Source organism: Euprymna scolopes, chromosome 1, assembly GCF_053919585.1.
Source record: "Euprymna scolopes isolate OS-2025 chromosome 1, ASM5391958v1, whole genome shotgun sequence".
In the NCBI taxonomy this organism is placed as follows: domain Eukaryota; kingdom Metazoa; phylum Mollusca; class Cephalopoda; order Sepiida; family Sepiolidae; genus Euprymna; species Euprymna scolopes.
This window is the reverse complement of record NC_136482.1, coordinates 110,520,616-110,546,876: the sequence shown is the minus strand read 5'-3', so window position 1 is coordinate 110,546,876 and position 26,261 is coordinate 110,520,616. Positions and strand designations below refer to the sequence as shown.

The 26,261-nt window shown below is 33.7% G+C and overlaps 1 protein-coding gene and 1 long non-coding RNA gene across 15 annotated transcripts in view; one reads left to right on the top strand and one right to left on the bottom strand.

The window, feature by feature from the left end:
- LOC145263756 (huntingtin-interacting protein 1-like) overlaps positions 1–26,261 on the top strand; it is a 282,859-nt gene that overhangs the window by 110,576 nt on the left and 146,022 nt on the right. For all 14 annotated transcript variants that reach the window (XM_080120998.1, XM_080121027.1, XM_080121031.1 and 11 more), the window contains exons 2-4: positions 2,240–2,303; positions 19,346–19,488; positions 22,722–22,778. In XM_080120998.1, the coding sequence (XP_079977124.1) occupies positions 2,240–2,303; positions 19,346–19,488; positions 22,722–22,778 (264 nt within the window). The remainder of the gene's footprint in view (positions 1–2,239; positions 2,304–19,345; positions 19,489–22,721; positions 22,779–26,261) is intronic.
- Positions 1–26,261, bottom strand: part of LOC145265104 (uncharacterized) — a 47,211-nt gene that overhangs the window by 19,369 nt on the left and 1,581 nt on the right. The gene's annotated exons all lie outside the window — the stretch shown is intronic.

The window sequence follows — 26,261 nt, the reverse complement described above, 5'->3', positions numbered from 1 at the left end:
ATTGTTTTCTTCCTTCCTACAGCCTTGGTTATTTTCAAGACTAAAACTAATAGCCATCTCTTTTTTTGCAACAACCATCTTTTGTATTTGCTAGTTCCTTACATCAAGTGGCTTTATGCCTTGTTTGAGGGGATTTTCATAAAAAGAAAATATACAACGTTAACATTTTTTGTTCTTACATTTACAAACAAACTAAATTGAGATTATTGATGTCTTGGTTGCTATAGACAACATTTAAAATACTGCACTAGTTTTCAGGTGCCTATTATAATTGGTAACTTTCCCAGAACCTGTAGCAGAGTAAACTTAGACTCAATATGAAGAATAGTGAATATGAGTTGTAGGGGCGCAATAAATGCACCCATATAAAGTTAGTCAACTCTATACTGTGGCATGGGATGTAATAGCCCCCCCCCCCCCCCGCGCGTGATAAGTAACTTTTTTAGTTATATATAGCATTATATCAAGTCAACATTATCTTAGAGTATTTTTACTTTGGTTTTTGTTTTGTATTTTTCTTAAATTTTAAAGCTTGTTTAAAATAAAATTTTGAAACTAAAATCTATTCACTACATTTTTCCTTTTAATTGAATAATCAATTTAGTAAGTTAGTGAGTAATCAATTTTAGTCGTCAAATTTTACATATCACTTATTCGTATTCGCACACGCGTAGATATACAATATCTGATCAGATAATTTTATAGATAGCGTAAATTGTTAAACATACAAAATGTTTGGCTTAACATTCAGAGTTAACTTGAATTAGAATGAATACACAGAAGACCATGCCAAGTTTGTTGGCCTCCCTCTACCAGACTAGAAAATTTCTTAGATCTGCTAATATTCTATATCTTTACAAAGCCGGCATTTGCTCATGCATGATATATTGTTTCCAGATCTGCGATGGTGCAGTAACCACAAGTATCTCCTTCTTTGAACAAGGGGCAAAAACAAATAGGTGACCTTATACTCCCGCATTCTCTACCAAGCTACAACCCTGTTCCATCATCGCAATGTTACATCTGTGTTTTACAGGTACTTCAGGGGAATGTGCTCTGACAAACTTGTTGCATTTGTACCCCCTCAATGTAAATACCACCGACTAACTCGATAAGCAGCAAAAGCTCTTTATTTCCCTGACTGTAACAACATGCAGAAATGTAAATGTAATATGAACAAGCATCTTGCTGCACAACTCCTCACTTAGGATGCCTCTATAAATCTGGCCCCTAATACACAGTACCCCTTATGTCTCGGTGGCAGTGTTATCTTGTTTCAGATAAATTAAAGTGAAAAAAAAAAAATTAATTCTTTTTCATTTAGTACATAATTTTCTCTTTTCTTTTCAGTAAAATACATTTTTATGCTTATTGAACTCCAAGTTTATATTTATAACTATATCTTGAATATAAACTTTTTGAACAATATTTAAATTTCGATTCATTATCATGCTGCTTTTGTTACCTCAGAGTGAAATAACTCCTTTCAACTGTGTTTCTAAAACTAAAATTCCACTTTGAAATGAAATTAGCACAGAAGCCGTCATACATATTTACATTCGTTTTACAGGGTTTTTTTTTAGTGTTAAAGTACCATTTAAAAAAAAAATTTTAATAATTAATTTTTCTATCAATGAGTGAATTAGCTTTGAAAAAAAAAATATGAAGAAAATGGTCTGTGCACTATACTGAATTGATCTTTTCTTTGGTTCATGATGATAAATTTTTACCATATTGTATTGTAAAATTTTATGTTTCTGAATTTTACAAATGATAACTGATTATTCATATTATTTGGATTCTTTTGACTACTGTTCTCATTTTTAACGTTATTTTCACATTTCAGTTGATGTGACTTCCAACCTTATTCAGGTGTATCTTGTTAAATTCAGGGAATCTGCACATAATTTTGAATGAAACTTTTTATTTAATCCATACTTTAGTGATACTAAAATACAAGTGCGAATTACTTAGGACTTCTACCCAGTTATGTCTGTTGAAATGAGCATGCTACCTGCGTGGATTAAATAAAGAGTTCTGTTCGAAATTCTCTACAGATTCCTTACTTCAACAGAAAGATTTTTGAATTTGACACGATACACCTGAAGATGTTACATCGACTGAAACATTGTGAAAATAACTCACAAGAGTGGAACAGTAGGCCAAAGAATCCAAATATGAAAATATCTTTTGTTTATATTAACTTCAATTTTAATTATTTTGTCTATTTTTTCTTCAGGCTGTAGCCATCAACAAAGCCATTAATTCCCAAGTGCATCCAGTCAAGGAAAAACATGTGAGGAGTATCTTTTTTATATAATATATAATTTTTTTTCTATCTGTTATTTCATAACTTGTAGTTTTTATAATTTTATTTCTTAATTTTTTATTCCATACTTCAAGTAAGAAGGGTGCAACTTTGTAGGATGGCATTGGTGTAATTTATTTGTACGAGTGGAGATCAACTCTAACAAAAAGTAATTTGATCTAATAATATAGACAACTCAAATAAAAGTGGGTTATTTCTTTGGCAATTTTTATTTGTAGGCGATTATTTTAAAAATGTTTTGTCATCAGTTGTCTGGTAGTTTTAAAAATAAATTGTAGTGAAGTACTGTCTTATATTGCCAATAACATAACACAACAAATAAAAAATGGCTAATCAGAAGAAAAGTTTAATTCGTAAGCTTAAATGCTATTTGGGTCAGATTTTAAGAATTCAACAAGATAACTTTATAGATTACTAGCAGATGTACTTGGCGTAGCCCGGTATTAAATGTAACATTAATTGCCTTTAAAGAAAAATGAAGTAAAAAAAATGGAAAGAAACTGAGACATGAGTACTATGTTTTTTTCCAAACAGTTCACTTTTTGTAAGTAAAAAAAAAAAAAAGAAAAAAATACTCCAGTTGAAATCGAAACAAAAACCTAAAAACGGTGAGCCCAGTACAATAATCATTAGGCCAGCTTGTCACGATCTTTAAAAGTGTTTTCATACCTACTTATTCTTAATATAAGGAAACTGTCATGTGAACCATTCGCGCATGCACAGTTGTGGAACAGTTGACAAACAGATAAAAATCCAATTTTTCAATTTTGACCCTTTAGCAGCCGTTTTTTTCTCAGATGAAAACCAATTAAAATTCTTTTCCACATGTCTGAATACCCTATATACCAGATCTCAAGTCTGTAAATCAAAAATTTGTGGAGTATATAGGTTGAAAATTGTCCCCTTTCTCTCTCTCTCTCTCTCTCTCTCTCTCTTTCTCTCACACACGCACATTCTCACTTTTATAGATGCATAGATTATAAAAAGTTAGTTTCTGTTTGTCTGTTTACAAACTCCTAGATTTTTAGAGATAGATCACCTTACCATATATATTCTAAGACTACTTGTATGAGGATATTTCATTTTTGATCTTAGATTACAGTATTGTTGTGGAGTTAGCATTCATGTCAAACATAAAACAAAATATCACTTTTTTCTTTATTTTATTTGACTTTTAATTTTAAAATTATAAAATTAAAACATTAGGACAGACGTTTTAAGGTGGGTTTAAATGTTTGGAACAAGAATGTGTGTGTGTGTGTGTATGTGTATGTATATATATATATATATATATTTACTGATTTCTGGGAGATGGTTAAAGGCTATGAATTTGTTGAAATTGATTTCAATTCATATCACTGGATTTACACCAATCAATGCTGACTATGTAATCCAACATCATCCTCAAAATTGCACATTCTAAAAGCAAATATAAAAGTAAAAAAGGTGTGGTACTATCAATGAACCCCACCGTCTACCCAAGTGTTAGGAGGGAAGGGAGAAAAGAAAGAACTATAATGAAATAGGAAGAAAATATGCTTATTGGTAAACAAAGGTATGGAAAATGGAGTTGGTGGTAAGACAATGACTGGGATATATTTGTTCACCAATGCAGACAAGAGAGTAGGCAGTGTTTTAATCAAGGTATGGCAATGACGGTAACAAAAGGACTAAACAATGGATGTGGATATAATAAGAGTTGGCTTACAGGCACTTTGGGCAATGAGTATGGGTTTATAACAGAGTTTGTGACAGTCATTGATTTTTGGTTAGGAGCAATTTGTGATGGTCAGTGACAATTAGAGTTGAGTTTCCAGTTGCACACTTGAGGTCATTTGTGAGTGACACTCAGTCAAAGGCAGATCATGGCTCTGTGAACATGGGGAAACGAATTGATCAACTGACTGACAGACACAGCCTTGACAGTAGGTGTAGATGTGGACCTTAGCAATTAGAGGGTAGATTATCACAATGGTGTCACATACCCACCAAGATACATGGAAAGTCTTTTGTGTTTTATTTTATTTTTATAAGCCAATGCACTTTCTTGGCAATCATTAATGCATAAAAGATACCGACACAATCAGAACCAAGAAGAAATCCGGGGCACACAATGTTGGGGACCACATGGTGTTACCAAAGTAATAGTGTTATTGACTGATGCAAAAAAAAACGTTGTGTCCTTCATTCAATTCTTAAAAACATTAGATCTTCCTATTAAATAGAAAGAAAACAAAAGGCGATTATTTATCAAGGGCTTCCACTTGTATCAAGTTGGTACATCAAAAATTGTTTGAATGAAGCAATACTTGTACAATCATGGATTATAAACCAATCAGAATTCAATAAATGGACTTTCCCATCTAAGCAGAGTAAAACATCCTAACTTATGTTGTGAATATACTCGTCTGCTGACCTGGCCATGATTGTCTCCTTCATTGTGCCAGGCTAAAGTTTTTTGTCATTCCATCCAGTCACTACTGCAATGAAGAATTCTCCATCCAAAACAAAACACAAATCCAATTTATAACAAAATGATAATGCTTATTATTTTGGATAAGTGACACTCACTTTCACAAGGTTGAATGATACACTCGCAGAAATTTGCTCAACCAGACCTTACAAATCAGTCTTATTACACAGTCCCCTAGCTAAGGGTCCTAAAAGGACTCAATCTGCCTGGAGAGGCACAGCAGCTAAATTGTTTCCTAGCTCTCCGGAAAATCAACTGTCACATCAAACGTTCAACTCACGCTCTTCTTCCTCTTTCAGAGCAAGGTGGCGTTTGGAACTAGTTGGAGAGCAAGGTGGCGTTTGGAACTAGTTGGCTATGCCCCCTTCAGTCTCCTGGGATCTCGTCATCTATAACTGGTTCTGGCCTTTTGTTAGTGGTCATTGTTCAGCGGTTGGCCACTTGAGACCTCTATTAAAGATAACATCTAAGACTGTCTCCATTCTTGGCGCTTACCTGCAAGTAACCCTAGATATTGTTTTTCTCACAAAAACCGATGCCAGCAGGACTTTTCTCCTTTCACTGAAGTACTTTTTTTCCCAAACAAAGGGAACATCTTGGGTGGTTATGCTCTGGCCAGAGATATTTTCAGCTCATTGTACCCGACTTCCTCGTCCTTTAGCCTTGAAGTATGTGATTAGAATAGTTTTTATGTGATTAGAATAGTTTTTCTCATCTAAGCAAAATGAAAACTCCCAACCAAACAGTTTACTTTCTAATCTATATCTAGTTTATCTAGTTAGTTAAGCACTGGTTACTAAATTCAAAAATCTAATCTTCCATGCCTTCTATACAGATTTGAAGTATGTGATTCGCCAATGTTCACCACAAAAGTTGTAGACGACCAGAACTTGCACATTAGGAGACTTTATATGCCATGAAATATATAAATTAGATTTCAAAAATAAAACTAAAATAAACTTGGCCATGATCTCTTCATAATGGTGGTTATGTGAGTGTTATGCATGAGGTCCATTGGGTAATAAAAGCATTGCTTTGATATGCTTATCCATGCCCATGACAAGGCTATTTATGTAATTCATTTAAATAGGGAATTTTGTGAAGTCATCAATATTGCTTTTTTTTTTAAAAATCTGTCAAATGCATATTTGTGGAAATCGCTCCAGACAAGATGTGAAGCCACTTCATGTAAGGGGTTAAGCAAAATGAAAGATGGTTAACAGTCAGCAGGAAGGAAGTTCCACAAATCTGCAGTTCTTTGAAAAAAGCTACTGGAATAAGCAGCTGTATTACAATGAGGTATCAAAACAGCAAATTGATGGAGACCATTAAACCAACAAATCAAACAAGCTGAAACAAAGCAAGCAGGGAATAGATCTGACAATTTTGAAGACCACGTGCCATAAGAGTAGAAAAGACTGAGATTAGTAATATCATGTTTTTTTTTTTTTTTACAAAGGCATCACCACATTATCAAGGCCCAGAGGCCACTCAAGGATAAGGGTTAAAGAGTATACAGTAGAAATTGGACATTATAGTAATCATTAGTAATGAAAATTTGGTAAATTTGATAACTTATATGGAACAGCTCATCAAGAACTTATTTACTTTAGACTTGAACAAAACCATATTGTAGTCAGCCGGAAAGCAGGAAATCGGAAGACAATTCCACAGGCGTGCAGTTCTAAGAAAGAAGCTTTGTTCATGGAATCTACGTTTAGGTTTAGGCATAGATAAAGAGTAGGGGGAATTATTGATAGTGTTTACAGCTAGACGAGTGTTTCTTGTGAAAGTTTGGCGAGGGGGGACCATAGATTGAAGCTCAGTCGAACACTTTCCATGAAAATAACGGTACATCAGAGACAAACTCGCAACATCTCTTCTGTGAGATAGAGGTTGCAAGGAGGAGAAAAGGACATCTCCTACGAGGCTACGAAGTCTATTTTGAACTCTATCAAGGCAGGCCAAGTCCTTTCTAGCAGCTCCTGCCCAGATGTGGCAACAGTATTCCATCCTTGGACGTACCTGGCTCTTATATAGATAGAGAATAGCATCAGCAGTGAGATATCTACCGGATCGATAGAAGGATCCCACCATTTTTCCAGCGGCCTTGGCAACAGATTTGATGTACGTGTTCCATTTAAGATCAGGAGTAATGGTCAAGCCCAGAAGCTTGTCAAAACTTGAGGCCTCCTGAAGACGAGAGCCATTCATTTCAATTGATGCCAAATGTGGATTAGAATGTTGATGTAAAGAGAGAAGCTTGGTTTTAGATGCATTAAAAGTAACCAGCCACTCCTTTCCCCATTGTACTACGTGATCAAGATCAGAGGAGAGAGAATTGGAGAGAACTTGGTCGTTTACTGTCTTAGATGTGCTACCATAAATGGTAGTTTCATGTGTTCGCTTTGTGGTGTAAAATGAAATAATTCAAATGTTTAGGAGAGAGAAGTTGCAGAGAAGATGTATCTCATCATGAACTCTCAAATTGAACAGATTCATCAGCCTAAATATGACAACAGTAGTTCATACATAATCTTATAGTAGAGTATAATTGTATTACCTTACTATTACAAACCACAGGCAAAACATAAGCATAAAATGCATTTTTGTATATGCCACACTTGTTTAGATAAGTTTTACATTAAGGTAGGAGTTCTGCAAAGTTTGTAAAAGGGGCATATGGCGGACCTGAATGAGCTTCCCCCTTCTGACCTGAACGAGCCCTCTCCATCCCCGCTGTAAAATTAATTCCTTTCTACATTTTCTTATTTTTTCTGCGGATTATCGTTGATAACAGACTTAATTTTCATATTAGCAGGAAAAAAATATTTTTAAAAGCTTGTTTGATAACTTTTAATGTGGGCAATCATTTTTCAGTTATAACGGTCTAATAAATTGATACTCCACTTTGTGCTCAATCAGCACAACTGTTCTAATTAAGGTTTCATGTGTTCGCTTTGTGGTGTAAAATGAAATAATTCAGATGTGTTTGTAAAAAAAAAAAGTGCTTATGTATTTTTGGTACTGCGCTATTTTTAAATCTTTTTTTTTTTTTTTTTTTTTTTATAGGTTAAATCTAAGAATTACTATTGAAAAGTGATCCCCCACATTAAAAGTCATTAAATAAACTTAAAAAACATTTTGTCTGCTGATATGAAAGTTAAGTCTGTTATTGATGATAATTTGCAGAAAAATAAGAAAATGTGAAAAGGAATTAATTTTATGGCAGGGGGAAAGCTTGTTCAGGTCCGCTGAGTATATTGTTACACAACCATCAGCTTATACAACATCCTTTGCTGGTATGTTGCATTCAAAGACATGTGTAATTTATCTCACATACAAATATGAAGACCAATCTAATAGAGCTGTAAATTTAACTTGCTCAATCTGGTGACCCCAAGGGAATAAATATATGTATGTATATTTCATGTATCTACTTAAGATTTTATGTATCTATTTTCAGTATTTATTTCAACAGCATTCAATATGTGAGTAGAGCTAAGTAGTAAGCTATAAAAATTATATACGGCATACGGCAATAAACTAAAACGTTTCATCCTCATGGGGATTTGTCGGGCTGTTGCATGGAATTAATGTTACCTTATGTTATATTCTCACATGATGTTGAGTTTGCTAGTTAGTCAGTCAGATTCTTTATTCCTACTCCCATTTTTAAGCAGCCAATGGTCGTGTGTTTATTAGGCAAAGGTTCAGTGAGAAGAAAGATCTCCAAAAATAAGTGACTTGCTTCTGATAAAAACTCAAGAGACTTTACTACTCCTGTCTTTTTGCTGTATACTATTTTTTTTTTTTTAATGTTACTAGAGAGTAACTTTGGTTACTATTGAAGCAAGACTTTTGCTATTTTCTAAGCCATGTTGCTAACAGTATTTTACAAAAGCTTCTTTTTTTTTTTTTTAGAAATGCTTTTATTATAGGTTTTATGGGTTGTCGGGGTTTTTATTTTGCTTTGGTGGCGTTCAATATTTAATTAGCAGACAAACTGAGAGGTCAATACATGTTCAGGTTTTATTCAGTTTCATTTGTAGGTGCTATTTTATTTATTTATCTATTTTTTATTTTTTTTACAACTATTTCTAATGAATTACTATAGGAATTTTTCACACTGATTTATGAGGTCATAAATATCGTGTAAACATTTGAGAATTTAGTTCAGAATAACTGGAAACATCTGCTTGATCGTCATTCTTCTAATGAGATTAAAACGTAATTAGATTCCACTGATTTTTTTTTTTTTTTTTCATTTTTTTCCTTACTTGTTTTCACTGTTATAAACACATGTTTATGAAGAATAGCAGCTTTTAGTAAAGTGATATTCATGTTTTATTTAACCTCCATGTTCATAAAATTATCTATAATATAGATAACTTAATTTTATGCACATAGAAAATATTTAAACAATAAATTAATTACAAATAATACGTCCCAAAAATGTGGGGCGACTAAAATATAAACAAAGGGCAGATAACCTCTTCCTTTAAAGCACTCGGGGAGCAAAAAAAACAAAAAACAACACAGAATCGCTTATAAAAAAAATAAATTAACGACCTGCATGTTCAGATATAGACGAAAAAAAAAATGAATGAATTACGTGTTTGCGGTTGGTTTTTAAAAAATCTTAAAGATTATTTTTCTTATTTTTTCCGCTTGACCTATTTTTTTTTTTTTTTTTTTTTACAAATATGAACATCCATTTGAATGAATGAGACTTTTATGGTAATTTATACATTCATGCAGAAAGAAAGTGGACACTTATTTCTAAACCACATTTATATTAAATTTTGCTGAAATAGCTTAAATACTATGAAAACGCTTTTAGCAGGTTTCACAAGCCATCCAGTTTAGTGTAGGAAAATGGTTACTTAAGCAGAATCAAATACAGATAATTCATGAACATATGTTACACTATGTTTAACTGAGGTCATTGAGTGCTGGAGGGGGTGGGTGACAAAGAAGGTGTCAAGTCAGACAAAGGGTTTTCTTTTTTTTTTTTTCCAAGTCAGACAAAGTGTGAAGTTTAAATTCACGGTGTTATGAATGATTATTGGTGACCAAATGACTAAGGATCAAACAATGTAAGTATTGGAGGGGGGGGATTACTGTAAGTCAGGGGTATAATAGGGACCACAAAGCTGGACTTAATGACAATCGTGAGTTGGGACTTTACCATGGTTAGAATGGAAAATTCAGTTGCTTGAACCAGGTCGGAAACGCTTTGTGAGATTGAGATGAACTGATGGCAACAGACTAACCTAGCCTTGATAGGACATGCGAACCTTAGCATGTAGATACACACATTCAGTCCAACTGACAGCAGAGTCTGTGTTTTCTTTGTGTCTATTTTTATACTTGTGAACCGGTTTTCTCCCCTCGGCAGTACCAGTATATGAGACTATGATGATATGGCCATGAGAAAACAAGATGATTTACGACAAAGCCATGGCACACAGCATTTGGGGTTGTCAGGCTGTTGAGCAGGGTAACATGTGGTCTCATACACACCTTGTTATTGAATGCAAATCATAGATTATAGCAGCACAATTAAATTCTATCTTGTGTCTCCACTCCTCATGATTGGAGCCTTTCGTTCATGATCATCCTCTTGGAGATAGAGAGAGTGGGCATTCTCACCTGTAATCAAGTCTCACGGCAATCAAAGAAAAGAAATTTCTTGAATTTGAAGAAAGGACCTTTTATCGAGATTTTGTGGTGATAAAGATATTTTCGTGAAAATTTAAGAAATTAAAACATCATTTTTAATTTTATGGTAATAGAAAATCGCAAGTTTAAGTCAAAATCGAAGCACGTTTGATTTTGGCCCTAAAACAAATGTAGAATTGCAATTTGCAAGTTGTTACTAAGAAAATATTGGCTAAAACGATTGGAATATTTTTTAAAAATTAATAATTATCTAATATATGTAATATGGTAACGAAATTTCACGTTTGTACATATATTATCACTCTCCACCCCATTTCTTTTTCAAATGTGATCGCCCAATCACCAAAGATGCAGTGCAAAATAGTAATTTAAAAATTTTCATCTGATGTTGCTATTGTGTTGAGCAATGAGCTGGAACTGAATTACACTTTTTTGACCTTCAAACTAGAATCAGTGTATAGCTGTTCAGTATGGTACAATAACATCGTAGGGTCTTCATTAGCGCCAGATGCCTTCAAAATAAAAATGTCACAAACTCCTCCAAGAGTTTTGGAGATATAACCCCCAACCCTTACTCGATACATCCTGAAACTACATTAACCAAAATACTTAGATAACTATGTTTCAGCTGCAGCAAAGATGGTACAATACTATCGTGGAGTTTTTGTTTGATGTCAACAAAATATATGGCAGCAACATACCGATAAAAAATACAACTGTGGAATTGTCATGGGTTCTGCTAGTTTATCATATTACTTTAATAGACTAACTATTACTGATTATTGGTCCCTCGACAAAATTCACCCTTGTCCATTCATCTGCCCGTACTCAACAACTATGCCTTGGAATTTTTTGAAATTTTGCACAAACATTAAACATGATATGAGTAAAAAAATGTAACAGAATGGATTTTCCGGGAAAACTCCGATTGCCTTTTCTAGGGGTGCCTTTTGGGTTAAAATGGCTAAAATTGACACTTTTGTGTTTATTTAAAAAAATTGATGCTTTGAATTTTTATAAAACTTTCTGAAAAGTTGTAACTGATTTCTATATAATTTTGTTTGTCTATACTTTGCAATAACATTTGGGTGTACCCCAGGAGCTCTTTTAGGTCTAATAAAAACACTCCATTTTTGGGACTATTTTACCATATTTGTCCAAAATTCTTTGTATATGTCTATTTAGCAGTTTTGTATGGTGCTGAACTCAAATTTAAATATGTTAAGGCCTTGGGGACTTCTGAGGCTAAATGGGGGTGGGGACAAATGATGGACTTAGTCATTTCCTTTTTTTTTTTTTTTTTTTTTTTGCATGGTGCAGAACTCAAATTTACATAATTCAAGGCCTAAAACTGCACCATTTGTTCATTTTCACCAGGATTTGATGTCCCCTGGGGACTTTTGGGCTAAATAGGGGAGGGGGGAGTGCTGAACTTAGTCATTTTTTTATGCCTAGTTCACTGCGCACTCACAGGGGATAATGCATGCTTCACTTATCTTCTACTGTTAATTGTTGTTTAATTCTTCAATGTTATTTATTTATTTATTTTTTGTGAAGTTTTATTCTTCACAAGCACAACTATTAAGCTAATTATATACAATTATAGACTTAGCTAATTTATCATTTCTCCAAATCTTAAATCCGGTTTTCTTTTTTTCTTTTTTTTTTTTTTTTTCAGTTGTATGTCTAGTACTTTAACATAAATAATAGATACTGTTAAAAATATATTTTAAATATATATTTATCTTTACAATATCTGAATTAGTAAAGCATTTAAAACTACTTAAAATCACAAAAAAAAAAATGATGCAGGTAAGTTGCAAAATAATTTTTATTGGCTATGGTAATATTTATTTGTTGTATATTTGATTTTTGATTGCTTTTTCGAATTGGTGTGGATTGCAAAACAAACCCCAAATTTTGTTTTGAAAACTCAGATTTTGTCTGGGGAAAGACCTTGAAAACTTCCCCCACTAACCAACAATCACGAGGTTGTTTGTTCAGCAACCGAAAAGGCTAATATGCTTGCCAGTCGGTTTGCCTCAAACTCCACACTGGACCCTTCCAACCACCCCCTACCTGAATTTCCTATGTGGACAGACGCCACACTAGACGATCTGAAAATCACCCCTGCTAAGGTGCATGTTATCATAAAAAACCTTGACACTTCAAAAGCATGTAGACCCGATCTCATCCCAGCTGTGCTATTAAAAAAGTGCTCAGCCGAAGTAGCTCCAGTTCTCTCCACTGTTGGAAAACTGCTTCTGTGGTACCAGTATTCAAGAATTCTGGAGAAAGAACTGCCTCATTAAATTATCGCCCCATTAGCCTCCTCCTACTTTTTGCCAAAATATTTGAGACCTTAATTAACAATGCTCTAGTCCATCACCTTACAGATGCTAAACTTCTGACTGACCAACAATATGGATTTAGACAAGCCCGTTCCACAGCAGACATCCTAACTATAATCTCTCAACGTATATACATACCATTCACTGGACAAAGCGGGGGAGGGCAGAGCTGTAGCTCTAGATATATCTAAGGCTTTTGACAGGGTATGGCATGAGGGTCTCCTCAGGAAAATTAGATCATACGGTATCACTGGTAGAATACTTAACATAATTAAATCCTTCTTAGATAAGAGAAAAATCCAAGTTGTCCTCGACGGTCATACATCTAAACAATATGATATAAATGCGGGAGTGCCCCAGGGGTCTATCCTTGGACCTCTACTGTTCCTGATATTCATAAATGACCTCCCTGACAAAATTTCCTCTGAGATGGGTATATATGCTGATGACACCACACTCTATAACAGGCACGACAGGAAAACAAATGAACACATACCTAAAGAAATGGCAGAAACACTAGAGGATGACCTCCAATCAGTAGTGGAATGGGGACAAAAATGGATGGTCACGTTCAAATGCCACCAAGACTAAACTAGTTTCATTCAATAATTACAAGAAACCTTCTCTACCACCTATAGCAATCGCCAACGACTCTTTATCTGAGAGTACGTCTTTCAAGCTCCTTGGCCTAACGTTCACAGGAAACATGAGTTGGAACAATTACATCAAGGGCATTGCCAGGGCCGCTGCGAGGAAGGTGGGTTCTCTCTACCATGTTAGAAAACTACTAACACCCGAAAGTATCCTGTACCTCTATAAGGCAACCATTCGCCCATGTATGGAGTATTGCTGTCATATTTGGGCTGGTGCATCGGCTACTAGTCTCTCACTCCTTGACAAGGTTCAAAAGAGAGTTGCAAATCTGATAGGCCCTGAACTGGCATGTAAGCTTCAGCCTCTGTCCCATCGACGAAACGTTGCATCCCTCTGCCTATTGTTCTACAAGTATTTTAATGGTGAATGCTCTAACGAACTGCAAGCACTTGTGCCCCCACGACGTGAACACCCTCGACAGACCCGACAGGCTGCAAAATCCCACTCCCACACTGTAAAGATCCCTAGATGTAAAAGATCTTTCTACTCCAGTAGTTTCTTCCCCAGAACCGCTAGACTTTGGAATTCCATTCCAGGTCCCTGCTTCCCCAACTGTACTGACATGCAGAAGTTCAAGTGCAACGTGAACAGACATCTTGCTGCTCAAATCCCTACATAGTAACCCAGTAGTTGTTGCCCTTGATAGTAGCCCCCTACACCAAAGTGGCAATGTGCCTTGTTTTGGGGTGAAAATGTAATTAAAAAATTTAAAAAAATAAAAAAATAAACTTTGAAAAGACATTAGAAATCTGTATGAACCTTGGTTCATCAGTTAATTCATTTCCTCAGAGCCACAAATTGCCTCCTCAAACTTTGATGGACCGAAAAGTTTGAATTTTTTAATTATTTGATTATTATTTTTATTATAATCTGCTAAAGCATTTTGTGTTCATACATACATCCTCACCTTTCACACACATTTTGTAAAAACTGAGATCATCCAATCAGCAAAAACAGTGATTAATCTGATGTTCTTCAAGTTAACAATTTCAACTTTACATATTTTATAATGAATCGTTTCAAAATCGAAAACCGTCCCCTTAAATAATTAAATTCTAATTTTCACCATTACTGACTACTATGCTATTGTCTCGCTGATCAACCTACACTCAATAACACTTATCCCCGAGTGACTTTTAGGTCTTGATAATTGGTGACTCACTTGTAAAGAAAAAAAAAAAGTCCTATAAACTTGTGGTTCTTCTTTGCTAGGAAATAATTTATTTATTGCCAAATATCTTTCTTTCTTTTAGATCTCTTTCTTTGCTTAATATTGCATCCCTTTTCTTTCTATTTCGATCATTTTATTTACCACAATCTTTTTTTTTCTCTCTCTCATTTTATACATTATTTTTTAATTTTGAAAAATGGAGATAATTTGGAATAAGGAGTTTTTATCATATTAAGACCTGATAAGACTAAAGATCAGCCAAAATTAATGGGTGTGCTAATAAAAAAAATAGTTTTTTCATCTATATTAGGACAAAGATACGCTTCATGCTTTTCAAGTTATCTTAATGAATAATGTTTTATTTAAAGGTTTCATTTGAAATATTTAAGTAGAGAATTTTATGAGGCGATCGCAAGCTGGTAAAGCCATGTTGTAGAACTGAATTCAGAATTTTAATCCAGAGCCTCAGGAATTATTGAAAAATGTGTGAAAATATTTTTTTAATAAAAATTTATATAAATTTTTAATTTTGGCCAGATTGACATTGTGACATGAAAAACTTTCTTAAATATGTTATTTGCACTAAAAATAATATTGTCATTGAATACTTCTTTAAGTTGTCATACAAGGCATCCCCCACATATTGTCAACTGCCAAGCGAGGGTGCACAGATTCACAAGTATGAAAATAAAACAAGAGAAACAAAAGAAAACAGATTCTGACACTTTCTGTAAATATTAGTTGCATTTTGTGGGTGGGAGTGGGGTGACACCATCGACCCTCTACACCCTAAGGTGCATATCTTAGTTTTTATCGAGGTTATGTTTGTCAGTCACTTGATCAATTCATTTCCCCATCTGCTCTGAGACAAGACCTGTGTTCTACTGTCTCAAACTCTCAACTCTGTCCAACTGGCAACTGTCCTCAACCCTGTCTGTCAACTGTCCTCAACCATCACAAACCCAAGACTCTCCACAAACCGTTCTCAATTCTCTTGAACTGTCCTAAAATTCACGGCCACACCTAAAACTAACTTTAAAATATATTGAGTTTCATTATTTAGTCCTTTGTCCTAAAATAATTGCCACACTTTGCTTAATTCTATTCAACTTCCTTTTGTGTTCCTTTGTGAACAACTTATTAATGTCTTTGTTCTGCTGATAATCTTATTTCTTCTTTTGTTATATTTTTTCCTCGTTTTTTTTTTTTCTTTTACTTCCTAACACTTGAGGGGGGGGGGCAATGTTAATCGTATAGTACCCAGATGTAAATCTTACCAGGTCTAGTAAAAGATATTTTCCTTCCATGGACACTTTAAAAAAATATTTAAACAAATGGTTATAGTTTCATACTTTGTCAGGCAGATCTGGAATACAAGCATCACTTTTGGTGAATGTGGATTGAAATGCTATTGAATTTACAAAAGAATTTTTTTCACTAAAGTTTGGCCTACCAGTTCTTTTCCGAGGGTAAAATTAAAATTAATCTAGTATTATTTTAAAGTTACATGGTCTCTAAAGTTTTTCCTAAAAATAAGAAAAAACATGTCCCTTTCTACTCTCTCCCCACAAGGTCACAGTTGGACACATGTTCGATTTTTAATGTGGTGGAAAATCCAGCTCCTCAAAACAAGACGCTCTAGATTGGGACAAAAATTAAAATTGCTCTAGACAGATCTTTTTTTTTTTTTTTTTTTTTTTTCATTAACCGAGGACATAAATGTATAAGGTCAGTATTTCACTACAATAGGTATTAAATGTTTTAGCTATTAATGAGTTTAACTTTCTATTATTGATTTGTAGTATTTGTTTTTGGGCTTTGTGTGAGATTTCACAGGTCAATATATATAGATATTGTCCTCTGAATTTATGTGGTATATTTAGATATGTTTAATGCTATGTTATGTGCAAGTCGATCAGTAAGCTTAAATGTTAATTGCTCTACTTCCAATTGTTTTATGTCAGATAGCTTCAGCAATGAAAGCCACATAAAGATTTTAATTAGTGCCTCCCACCATTTATTGGTCTATGTTGTTAGAAAATATAATTGTGATACTATGAATGACCCCCCCCCCCCGGAGTATTAGAAAGTGTTTCCTAAAAAAAGAGGAAAAACGAGTTGGAAGTAAAAAAAAGAAGAAAAAAAAAACTATTAGAATGATTAGAAAAGATTCACCAAGGTACACACAGGTGGTAGGAAATGGATTGGGTGGCCAACTAGAAGTGGCCAAGGGGATTTTCTGCTTATCATCCACTCTTTGATAAAAGACTGGACAGAGAATTTCTTGTTGTGAGTCAATAAATTTAGGAGTCAGAGTTAGTTTGGAACCGTTCACAATGGTTGATGGTTTGCAGATCCCCTGAGAGATTGGAGTCACAGTTGGATGAGAGCAGATAGAGCTTTAGCAGATAAGATGATCTGATCGACTGACCAACAAGCATGCTTTGACAAACAGCTATCAACAGACAATGTTTGAAGGTCTTTTATTACACACACTCAGAGCACAACTGATTTATACACCATATACGAGTTGTTTTCTTTTGTGTATTTGTATTGTTCTGTTTTATTTTTATATTAGTAAGCCATTGCTCGCACCTTCAGCCATCGCCACCAGGACCAGAACAAGTAAAAAAAAATAGAATGTGAAGGGGGGGGGAACATGGTACACACAGCATTAGGGCTGGCAGTTGCTAGAGATAGCATAGTTGTACCATTTTATTTTTATTCACTTTTTTCAGTTATAATTAGTTCGATTTGCTATTGAATAAAAATAATCATACATAAGAGGAGGAATTTTCTCTCTTACACTTGAATATACTACCCCTGTCAGCTACTACACTGAGAAGTTCTGTGAGATATCTACTTCTGTGGCAGCATTATTATGAATTCATATTTCAATCTTGCAAGTGTAATTTAGATTTTTTGTTTTTTTTAGTGTAGAAACGTTTATTATGGATGTTCACATAACTTTTCTTTGATTTGAGCTATATTTGCGTTTAGTAATTTCACTTCTTTTTAATTTTTGTTCTTATTTAGAATCCACACTGATTAAAAAAAAAAAAAATCAAGACTACAGAAAAGTCTTTGACATCGAAGAATAGAAATGTCATATTTCAAAATTTACGTAAATTGATCAAGTATTTTTATTTTTATAAAGAAAATAATTTTTAAGCAATTCATGGGAATTTGTCTGCATTATAACATGAATTTAGTAATTAATTATTGTTCAATTCTTATTTCTTGACATTTTTTTTCATAATGACAGGTGAGACAGTTACTTCTCTGATACTCATAAAATTTTATTTTCTTGATTAAAAATAAAACTACTTGCAAATCCTTTGGTGTATGTTATTGGCATTGTCTGGATAATAATGGTTATAAATTTGAACATTTGTGAACATGATTCTATTTTTTTTTTTTTTTTTTTAACCTTCAAAACATTTCCTGTGCCAATTTTCATGGTTCTAGCATTTATGGACAGAATTTTGTTTTATTTAATTTTAAAGGGGCTTTTGTAATGTAGCTTTCTTGTGAATCATGTTTTGCAGAAAATCTTTAAAATAATAATTTTCTGAACCACATGAAAAGTTTAAATTTTTGGATTGTCATTTTTTTTTTTATATAATACCTACCACTGGTTAAAATTTTGAGAAAATCTGTAAAAAAAAAAAAAAAATCGGTAAAATTGACATAGTCTGAATGATTTGGTATGAAATTACCCAACCCATTTTCAACTAATACCAATGTAATACTACTAACGCCCCCCCCCCCAATTGTTAGGAATTAAAAAAAAGTTATTAGCAGAACAATGGAAAGGAAGAAGTTTTTCAACAAGGTACACAAAGGAAGCTAAAATAGGATTATTAATCAAGGTGTGACAGACAAAAGACCAGACATAAAAAATGTAGATATATTTAGAGTTTACAGGCAGTTTGAGGTGTGACAGTAAATTTTGTAACAGGTTATGACAGTTGGAGACTGTTTACAGACAGTTTTGGGTGTGTGATGGTTGAGGATAGTTTTGAGTTAAACACAGTAGATTGCAGGGCGTGGCTCAGAACAGATCGAGATGAGCTGATGTCAACTGATAAACATAGCTTTGACAGAAGACTTTAGCATTTAAACATGGATCTTAGCATTTAGAGGGTCGATGGTGTCACACACAACTAGAGTGCAACTGATATTTACGGAATTTTTAGGAGTTTGTGTTTTGTTTTTGTTTTTTTTTAATTTTATTTCTATACTTGTGACCCCCTGTGCCATCTTTGTCTTGGCAATCATCAATGTGAAAGATGACGACACTACCAAAGAGGAGAAGCTGAAAGATAAGAAATCCACACTATACAGCGTTGGGGGTTGACTGAGGTTGGCAGTGGTTGTCAAGTGGAGGAATACATGTAGTATCACACCAAATCCATGTCATAGTAGCTTATATTTACAAAATTATAAACCATGTTTTTTTTTTGTTTTTTTTTTCTTTTGTATGACTTTTGTAAAAATATAGATAAGCAAAAGAAATGAAAATATTAATTCACACTAAACAACAACAACAAAAACAGGTTTTATTGTATATTATTTTCTTTTTTAATATGGTACTCCAAGTAGATCTGGAAAAAATAAATATCAAATATGAATATATTTCTTTTTTGGAAAATATCTTAATTTCCTTAACACTTTGTCAGGTGCCATTCTTGGCACATTCCATGAAAATGGTGCTGGTGTTTTCTGGGCAACAACATCTAAACTCCCTCTTCAAGGAAACTCTATTGTATGCTGGAAATTTCTGCATGTACTGCACAAGCTACTTCGGGAAGGACACGCAAATGTAAGTATTTAAAACATTTTTATTTCTCTTATTTGACTCAATCATATATTTTCATTATTGCTTAATATTTATTGCTTACCCTAGACGATAGAAAATCTTGTGGGCACAAAAGAACAGACACAACTTTAAGAATAAAAAAATGAAATAAAAATGATTTTAGATAAAAACATTAAGTAAAATTTTGATGTCATTCACTTTTATGAAAATGTTGATATCATTCACCTGTATAAAAATTTTGGACAAAGTAGGGAATAAGGACCTGGCCGGCTTCACTTAGAAAAGGACAGTTTTCAGGGTGACACCGGTTTAACCTCCATTTTGGCACAATCAAGTGGATTTCTGTGACAAAGAGTGCGTTTTTTTTTTTTTTTTTTTTTTTATATTTACATGACTTGAATTAATCTTTGTATTCATATTTTTATTAAATAAATAAATTAATAATAATAATAATAAGTTATTTATTCACGGTCAAGATTTTTTTTTTTTTTTAATTAGTTTTTATTCTGGTGGTATGTAAGAAAGGGATGAATCAAACCATGTTATCAATCTTTGAAGAACGATGTTTCAAATGAAGGCGCTAATATAAACAAGTTTTATACAAGATGGTGTAATGTTTACTATTTGCATCTTTCATATTTAGTCATCCCAGACGTCATGTTTTGCATATTTTAATTAAATTCATCGCAAGATACGTCTTCAATCGTATGCGCAAAACATTTAATGTTATTTTAATCTATCCCACGACGATAAAATTAGATCAAAGTAACACTATCAGTGTGTGCTTGTGATAGCTAGGACATAGTTACATTTCTTTGTGTACCCTCTTAAATAAGTATAATTTTTATACAGTTTCAGTTTTATACAATGAAATCATTGTATTTTTATTATCCATATTTTTCATGGGACTCAAGAAGATTAAATTTGGCAGTATGGGGAGATGCATGCAAATTGGTTTGATCACATTGAAAGAATGCAAATTGAAAAAAATATATAGAAAATGGGATTTTTTAAAAAATTTTGTTTAAAAAAAATATGACTGCACTGAATGATTGAATCGAAATTATGCTGTGTATTTTCATGTTCATACAAAAAACATTTTAAAACTTCAAACTGAAAGTTTGAGAAATATTTAAATATTTTTTTTAACTTTATCCATCATTAATATCTTGAAGCTCCTTTTTCATATTTTTTGCCTTTTTCGTCTTCTCTTCCTTTTTTTCGTCTTCTCTTCCTTTTTTTCGTCTTCTCTTCCTTTTTTTCGTCTTCTCTTCCTTTTTTTCGTCTTCTCTTCCTTTTTTTCGTCTTCTCTTCCTTTTTTTTTTCGTCTTCTCTTCATTTTTTTTCTCGTCTTCTCCTCATTTTTTTTCTCGTCTTCTCCTCATTTTTTTTCTCGTCTTCTCCTCATTTTTTTTCTCGTCTTCTCTTCATTTTTTTTCGCCTTCTCTTCCTTTTTTTGCCTTCTCTTCCTTTTTTTGCCTTCTCTTCCTTTTTTTGCCTTCTCTTCCTTTTTTCGCCTTCTCTTCCTTTTTTCGCCTTCTCCTTTTTTCGCCTTCTCCTTTTTTCGCCTTCTCCTTTTTTCGCCTTCTCTTCGTTTTTTCGCCTTCTCTTCGTTTTTTCGCCTTCTCTTCGTTTTTTCGCCTTCTCTTCGTTTTTTCGCCTTCTCTTCGTTTTTTCGCCTTCTCTTTCTTTTTTCACCTTTCTTCTCTATTCATTAAATCTGTTATAACATGTAATGACTATTTCTGTCCTTGAGTTCTTAAAATAAGAGTAAGTCTAAAATATTAACTGTGACTTAATTTCTTTGAATTAATTTTCTTCTCTTCCAATCTGTTGACTTCAACCTTGAATCATATGGTGATCTGCTTTTCTTTTTCTGGATTGCCTGGATTCAGTTTTAGTATTCATCCAATTTAATTGAAATTGCTTTCCTTAAATTATACTTCCTTCCTAATCAAGAAACATTGTGGCTTGCAGAAAGAGATGAATACACTTTAAACTTCCAATTATAAGACTTCCTGTAAACATTAGCTGTTCATTATATGAATGATGTATTTTAAAATGATGATGAAGAGAAAAGTTTAACTTATTTTGTATTTGAACTACCAAATCCTTGTTATTACTAAATAGAGGGAAATTCAAGATTGATTTAATGGATGTCATTAATGATAGTCTGCTATGCCAGATTAAAATCCTATTGGATCTAATGTGATGGAATTAGGGACTATACTACTAGGAAACGTATGAACCTATAATTTCCCTCAGGTATTGGTAAAATATGAAAATTGTTTTCAATTAACAGTAACCATTGAATTGTTTAAAATATTGTGGAAGATAAGTTACTGGTCTAGTGGATATTGTCTCGTACTATGTAATGAATTATCATTCAATTATGAGCTAAAGTATGAATCCACAAATTTACTTCAGTTATTGTTATATTATCTTCTGCTTGCACTAAATCAGTTACAAATTATCTCCCTTTTTGTCAAATAAGTTATGTCGGTCCTTCTCTTCAAGAATGTTATGTGGGAGATAAGAAAGATAATATATAATTTTTAAATTAAAAAATTTTTTTTTTTTCTTTTTTTTAAAGACTATGATAGCATTCTGATGTGTAAACACACAGTCAATAGAAGCATAAAGTGAACATTATGTGTACTCTCTTTATTCCTGAATTCTGCCTTTGTTACCATATATTATATAATCTATAAAAATAGCAACTTGTATTCAATGAACCGTTTACAATAATTCTTGTTTCAGCATTAACTAATACATGGCATAATCACATTGACACACTGGTTCTCATTATATCACCAAAGTTAAGCAAAGTTGAACCTGATCAGTACCAGATGAGTGACCATTTGGGAATACCAGGTGCTGTATGTAGGAGGATGTTGACATCTTCCTGCAAAAACCTAATGTTGTCAACTCCCCTAATTAGGATATACAAGCAACTGGAGACTGCTTGTAAATTTTATATTCCTATGAAACTTCCTCCTTTGGAGGGAGATGGTTCACCCTGCCTAGGTTGTGCCATTTCAGTACAGCATGGCAGCATTAACTAACCTCAAGACTTAATGTGCTATAAAACAGACTAGCAGAACTAAAAGATAAGATTAGGACCAGATTTTATTTATCTTTTGTCCAATATTCAAAGCGTTTTGTAAAAAAAATTAATATTGCAAATATTGTTTTGGAATATGAAATATTTTTTCATTTGATATTTTCTCTTGCAGGTGATTCTGGATTCACAAAAGTATATTTCACTTCTGAGGGATATTGGAAAATTATGGGTATGTAATGAATTATCATTTCATGAACATTTTGCCAAGAATTTAAAGATAATTATGGTTGCAAGATTAAGACAAAGAACATTTATAGAAACACTATAAGAATACCTGTCCAATGGCAAGTAAAATGGATTTAAAGAACAACAGTTTTGCACCACTTTTATGTTGCCTTTCAAAGATTAAAATCAACATATAGTGCTACAAAGCTAAGAATCCATGTTCTAATTTTTATCAAATTTTATTATATAATTTTGATTGGAGAAAATGTCTAAAATTTAAGGGGTCTTCAGAAGAAATTAAAACTTAGTGAATCTTGTTTAATTTTGAGTGTGCTTGCATGCCACTAGTGTTCACTTGGCTCATCTGGGGCGCTGTTGTCTGAAAGGTTGAGGGTACATGTTTGACAGTTTGTCTGGCTGCTGTTTCTGACTGATAATACAAGAGCCATAACTCTTGGATAGCGATTTAAGCAACTGCTCCATCATCAGTTGTATAATATTGGGATAGTAGTAGTCTCATGTCGCACATGAAAACTGACCCTTTTTCTATCTTCAACAAATTTTCATGAAGCCACAACCCTCTAGACAGGTTTCGGCTAATAGACTATTTGTGTATGCATACTTTGCATCAAAACTGACCCACTCTACCCAACACACTACCCCCAAACTGAAATTAAACAAAATGAAATGACAATCAAACAAGACAACTACCCAAGCAAAACAATTCACCTCCACCCCTGAGGCACACATTAACAAATATGTGTATACTTAGAAGTAACCTAAATGATGTAGAGTCTTTTCTCTTCGCAAACTTTCCAGATATCTTAGTATTAAGTGAAGCAAACCTACACTCCTTAAACAACTTCAACATGACAGGAAGCCTTGCTCTCTGCCATAAGGATTTGGACATATACATGCACTAACTTGGCATCTATATTTGTAGCACCCTCCTCTTGACTAAATAGCAATGTCTTGAATCAGATGATCAAGTCTTCGCGTGCTTTCGATTAGCCTTTCAACACTGTGTTAGTTACTACCATTCTCCCTCGAGTCAACGCATAGAATCGCAGGAGGTAGGAACTTGTGATTTCTGAAAAATTTATAATAGTGTTGTGAATAAAGGACAATCAGTAATTCTTCCAGTATCCAACAATCAGAAGGTTGCGTGCACAATGATCAAAAAGGCATAACTACTTGCCCAGTGATTTGCCTCTAACCTCACCTTAGAGACAACAAACAACTCCTTCCCAAATTTCCCTATGCAGACTGAAGCCACACTTGATGATCTGAACATCATCCCTTCTCATGTCCGTGATATCATAAAAAAGCTTAGACATATTCAAGGCGTGTAGGCCTGATCTCATCCCTGCCATACTAATTAAGAAATGCTCAGCTGAGCTAGCTGCCATACTTATCAAATTCTACAATAAATGCTTCGCTGTGTCTTGATTTCTTAATAGCTGGAAAATAGCCTCTGTGGTACCAAAATTTCTGGTAAAAGAACTGCCCCATTCAATTATTTCCCTGGATGCACTGGATAAAATGAGGGAAGCCAGAGCTGTAGCGCTTGATATATCCAAGGCTTTTGACAGTCTGGCATGAAGGGCTCCCAATGAAAATTAAATCATATGGTATTGTAACTATACAAGCACTAAATATAATTAGATCCCTCTTAGACAATAGGACCACTCAGATTATCCCTGATCGACACACATCCATACAGCAGAATATTAATATGGGAGTGCCTCATGGATTGATCTTTGGACCTCTGTTATTCCTGAGATTTATAAACAACCTCCCTGATAACATTGTGTCAGAGATATGTATATTTGCTGATAATACAATGCTCTATAACAGGCACAAGAGAAAAATGGATGGACACATATCTAAGGCAATGGCAGAATCATTAGAAAACAGAATTGGATCGTAAATGAATGGTAGCATTTAATGCTACTAAGACTAAACTGTTTTCCTTTAATAATTATAAGCTTTTCTAACTGTTGATAGCCACAACTAATAACACCCTACCTGAGAATGCTTCCTTCAAACTCCTTGGCTTAACATTCACAGGCAATATGAACTCTAGCAAATACATTGAGGGTGTTGTGAAGGCTAAAAACGTGTTTCCTCTATTGTGCTAGAAGATTATTTGCACCTGGGAGTATCCTGTATCTCTACAAAGCTACTATTCACCCATGCATAGAGTATTGTTGCCATATCTGGACTGGTGCATCTATCACTAGTCTCTCCCTCTTGGACAGGAACCAAAGAAGAATATCCAATCTAATAGGTCCCACACTATCAACTAAGCTCCAACCCCTGTCACATCTCTGCAATGTTGTATCTCTGTGCCTGTTTTACAAGTATTTTAATGAAATGTGCTCTGATGAACTCATTACACTTGTGCTCTCTTGTCATACCTTCATACCTACCACCTGACAAACCTGCTAAGTAACAAAATCACACTCTGTTCATGATCCCTAAATGCCAGAAAGTCGTCTTCTCTTAAGTTTTTTCCCTTGGACTACTAGACTTTGGAATTCTCTTCCTGTTACCAGTTTCCCTCAGTGTACTGACATGCAGAACTTTAAGTATAATGTAAACCAATATCTTTCTATTTATTTTTTTTTTTATAGGACTCATAAGTTCTATTGTTAAGCTTTAATGTTAAATCTAGAAAGTGAACTATTTAAAAGCATTAACTTTATACCTCTTTTCACATAGATACTCCCAAAAGAAGTTAACTTGACATACCCCTGCTAATGGACCAAATACACAGTAGTCTGTTTAATGTTTTGGCTATCACAGACATATATATCTTTCTTTCTAGTCTTTTATTATCTTTATCTCTGGTTTCGTACCCCCCCCTCCGCCTTTTCCTCTTTATTCCTATATCTCAACACAGAGCATAATTCACACCTATTTTGTCTTCTTTACATACAACTAAATCTTATTCCTTATTTCCTATTTTTAACATGTGATGGAACCTCCTGATATTAATTCCTTATGACACTGAAGACCTAATGTTTTCATTGCAAACTTTGCTTTCATATATGCTGTATTGCCTGAAGAGGTCTCTAGTTGATAGTAACTAGCTGACTGAAACATGCTCATGAATGTGTAGCAACATATTATTGCTTATGTAAAAACAAATAGAAAGTATATCTTGCCCTACTTGAGCACTCTTTTAGTAATCTTGTTAAACTTTATTGATTACTTTATCTCTAGAAAATATTAACCTTGTACTAATATATATATATGTGTGTGTGTGTGTATTTTTTGTTTTTATTGATTCCTATTTATAATTGATGTGAAATATTTGAATTTCATGGTCTGTATTCTTTTACATTGATTTTGTGATATTTGTGCAAATTATAGATTGTGCTAAAACCAACATTTCTTCGGCATATTCCGGCAGGTTCCATAAACTGTCAGTAGGTGACAAAATGCTTAGCCAGTGAAATCACAGCAGTCAACAATTGGCAAG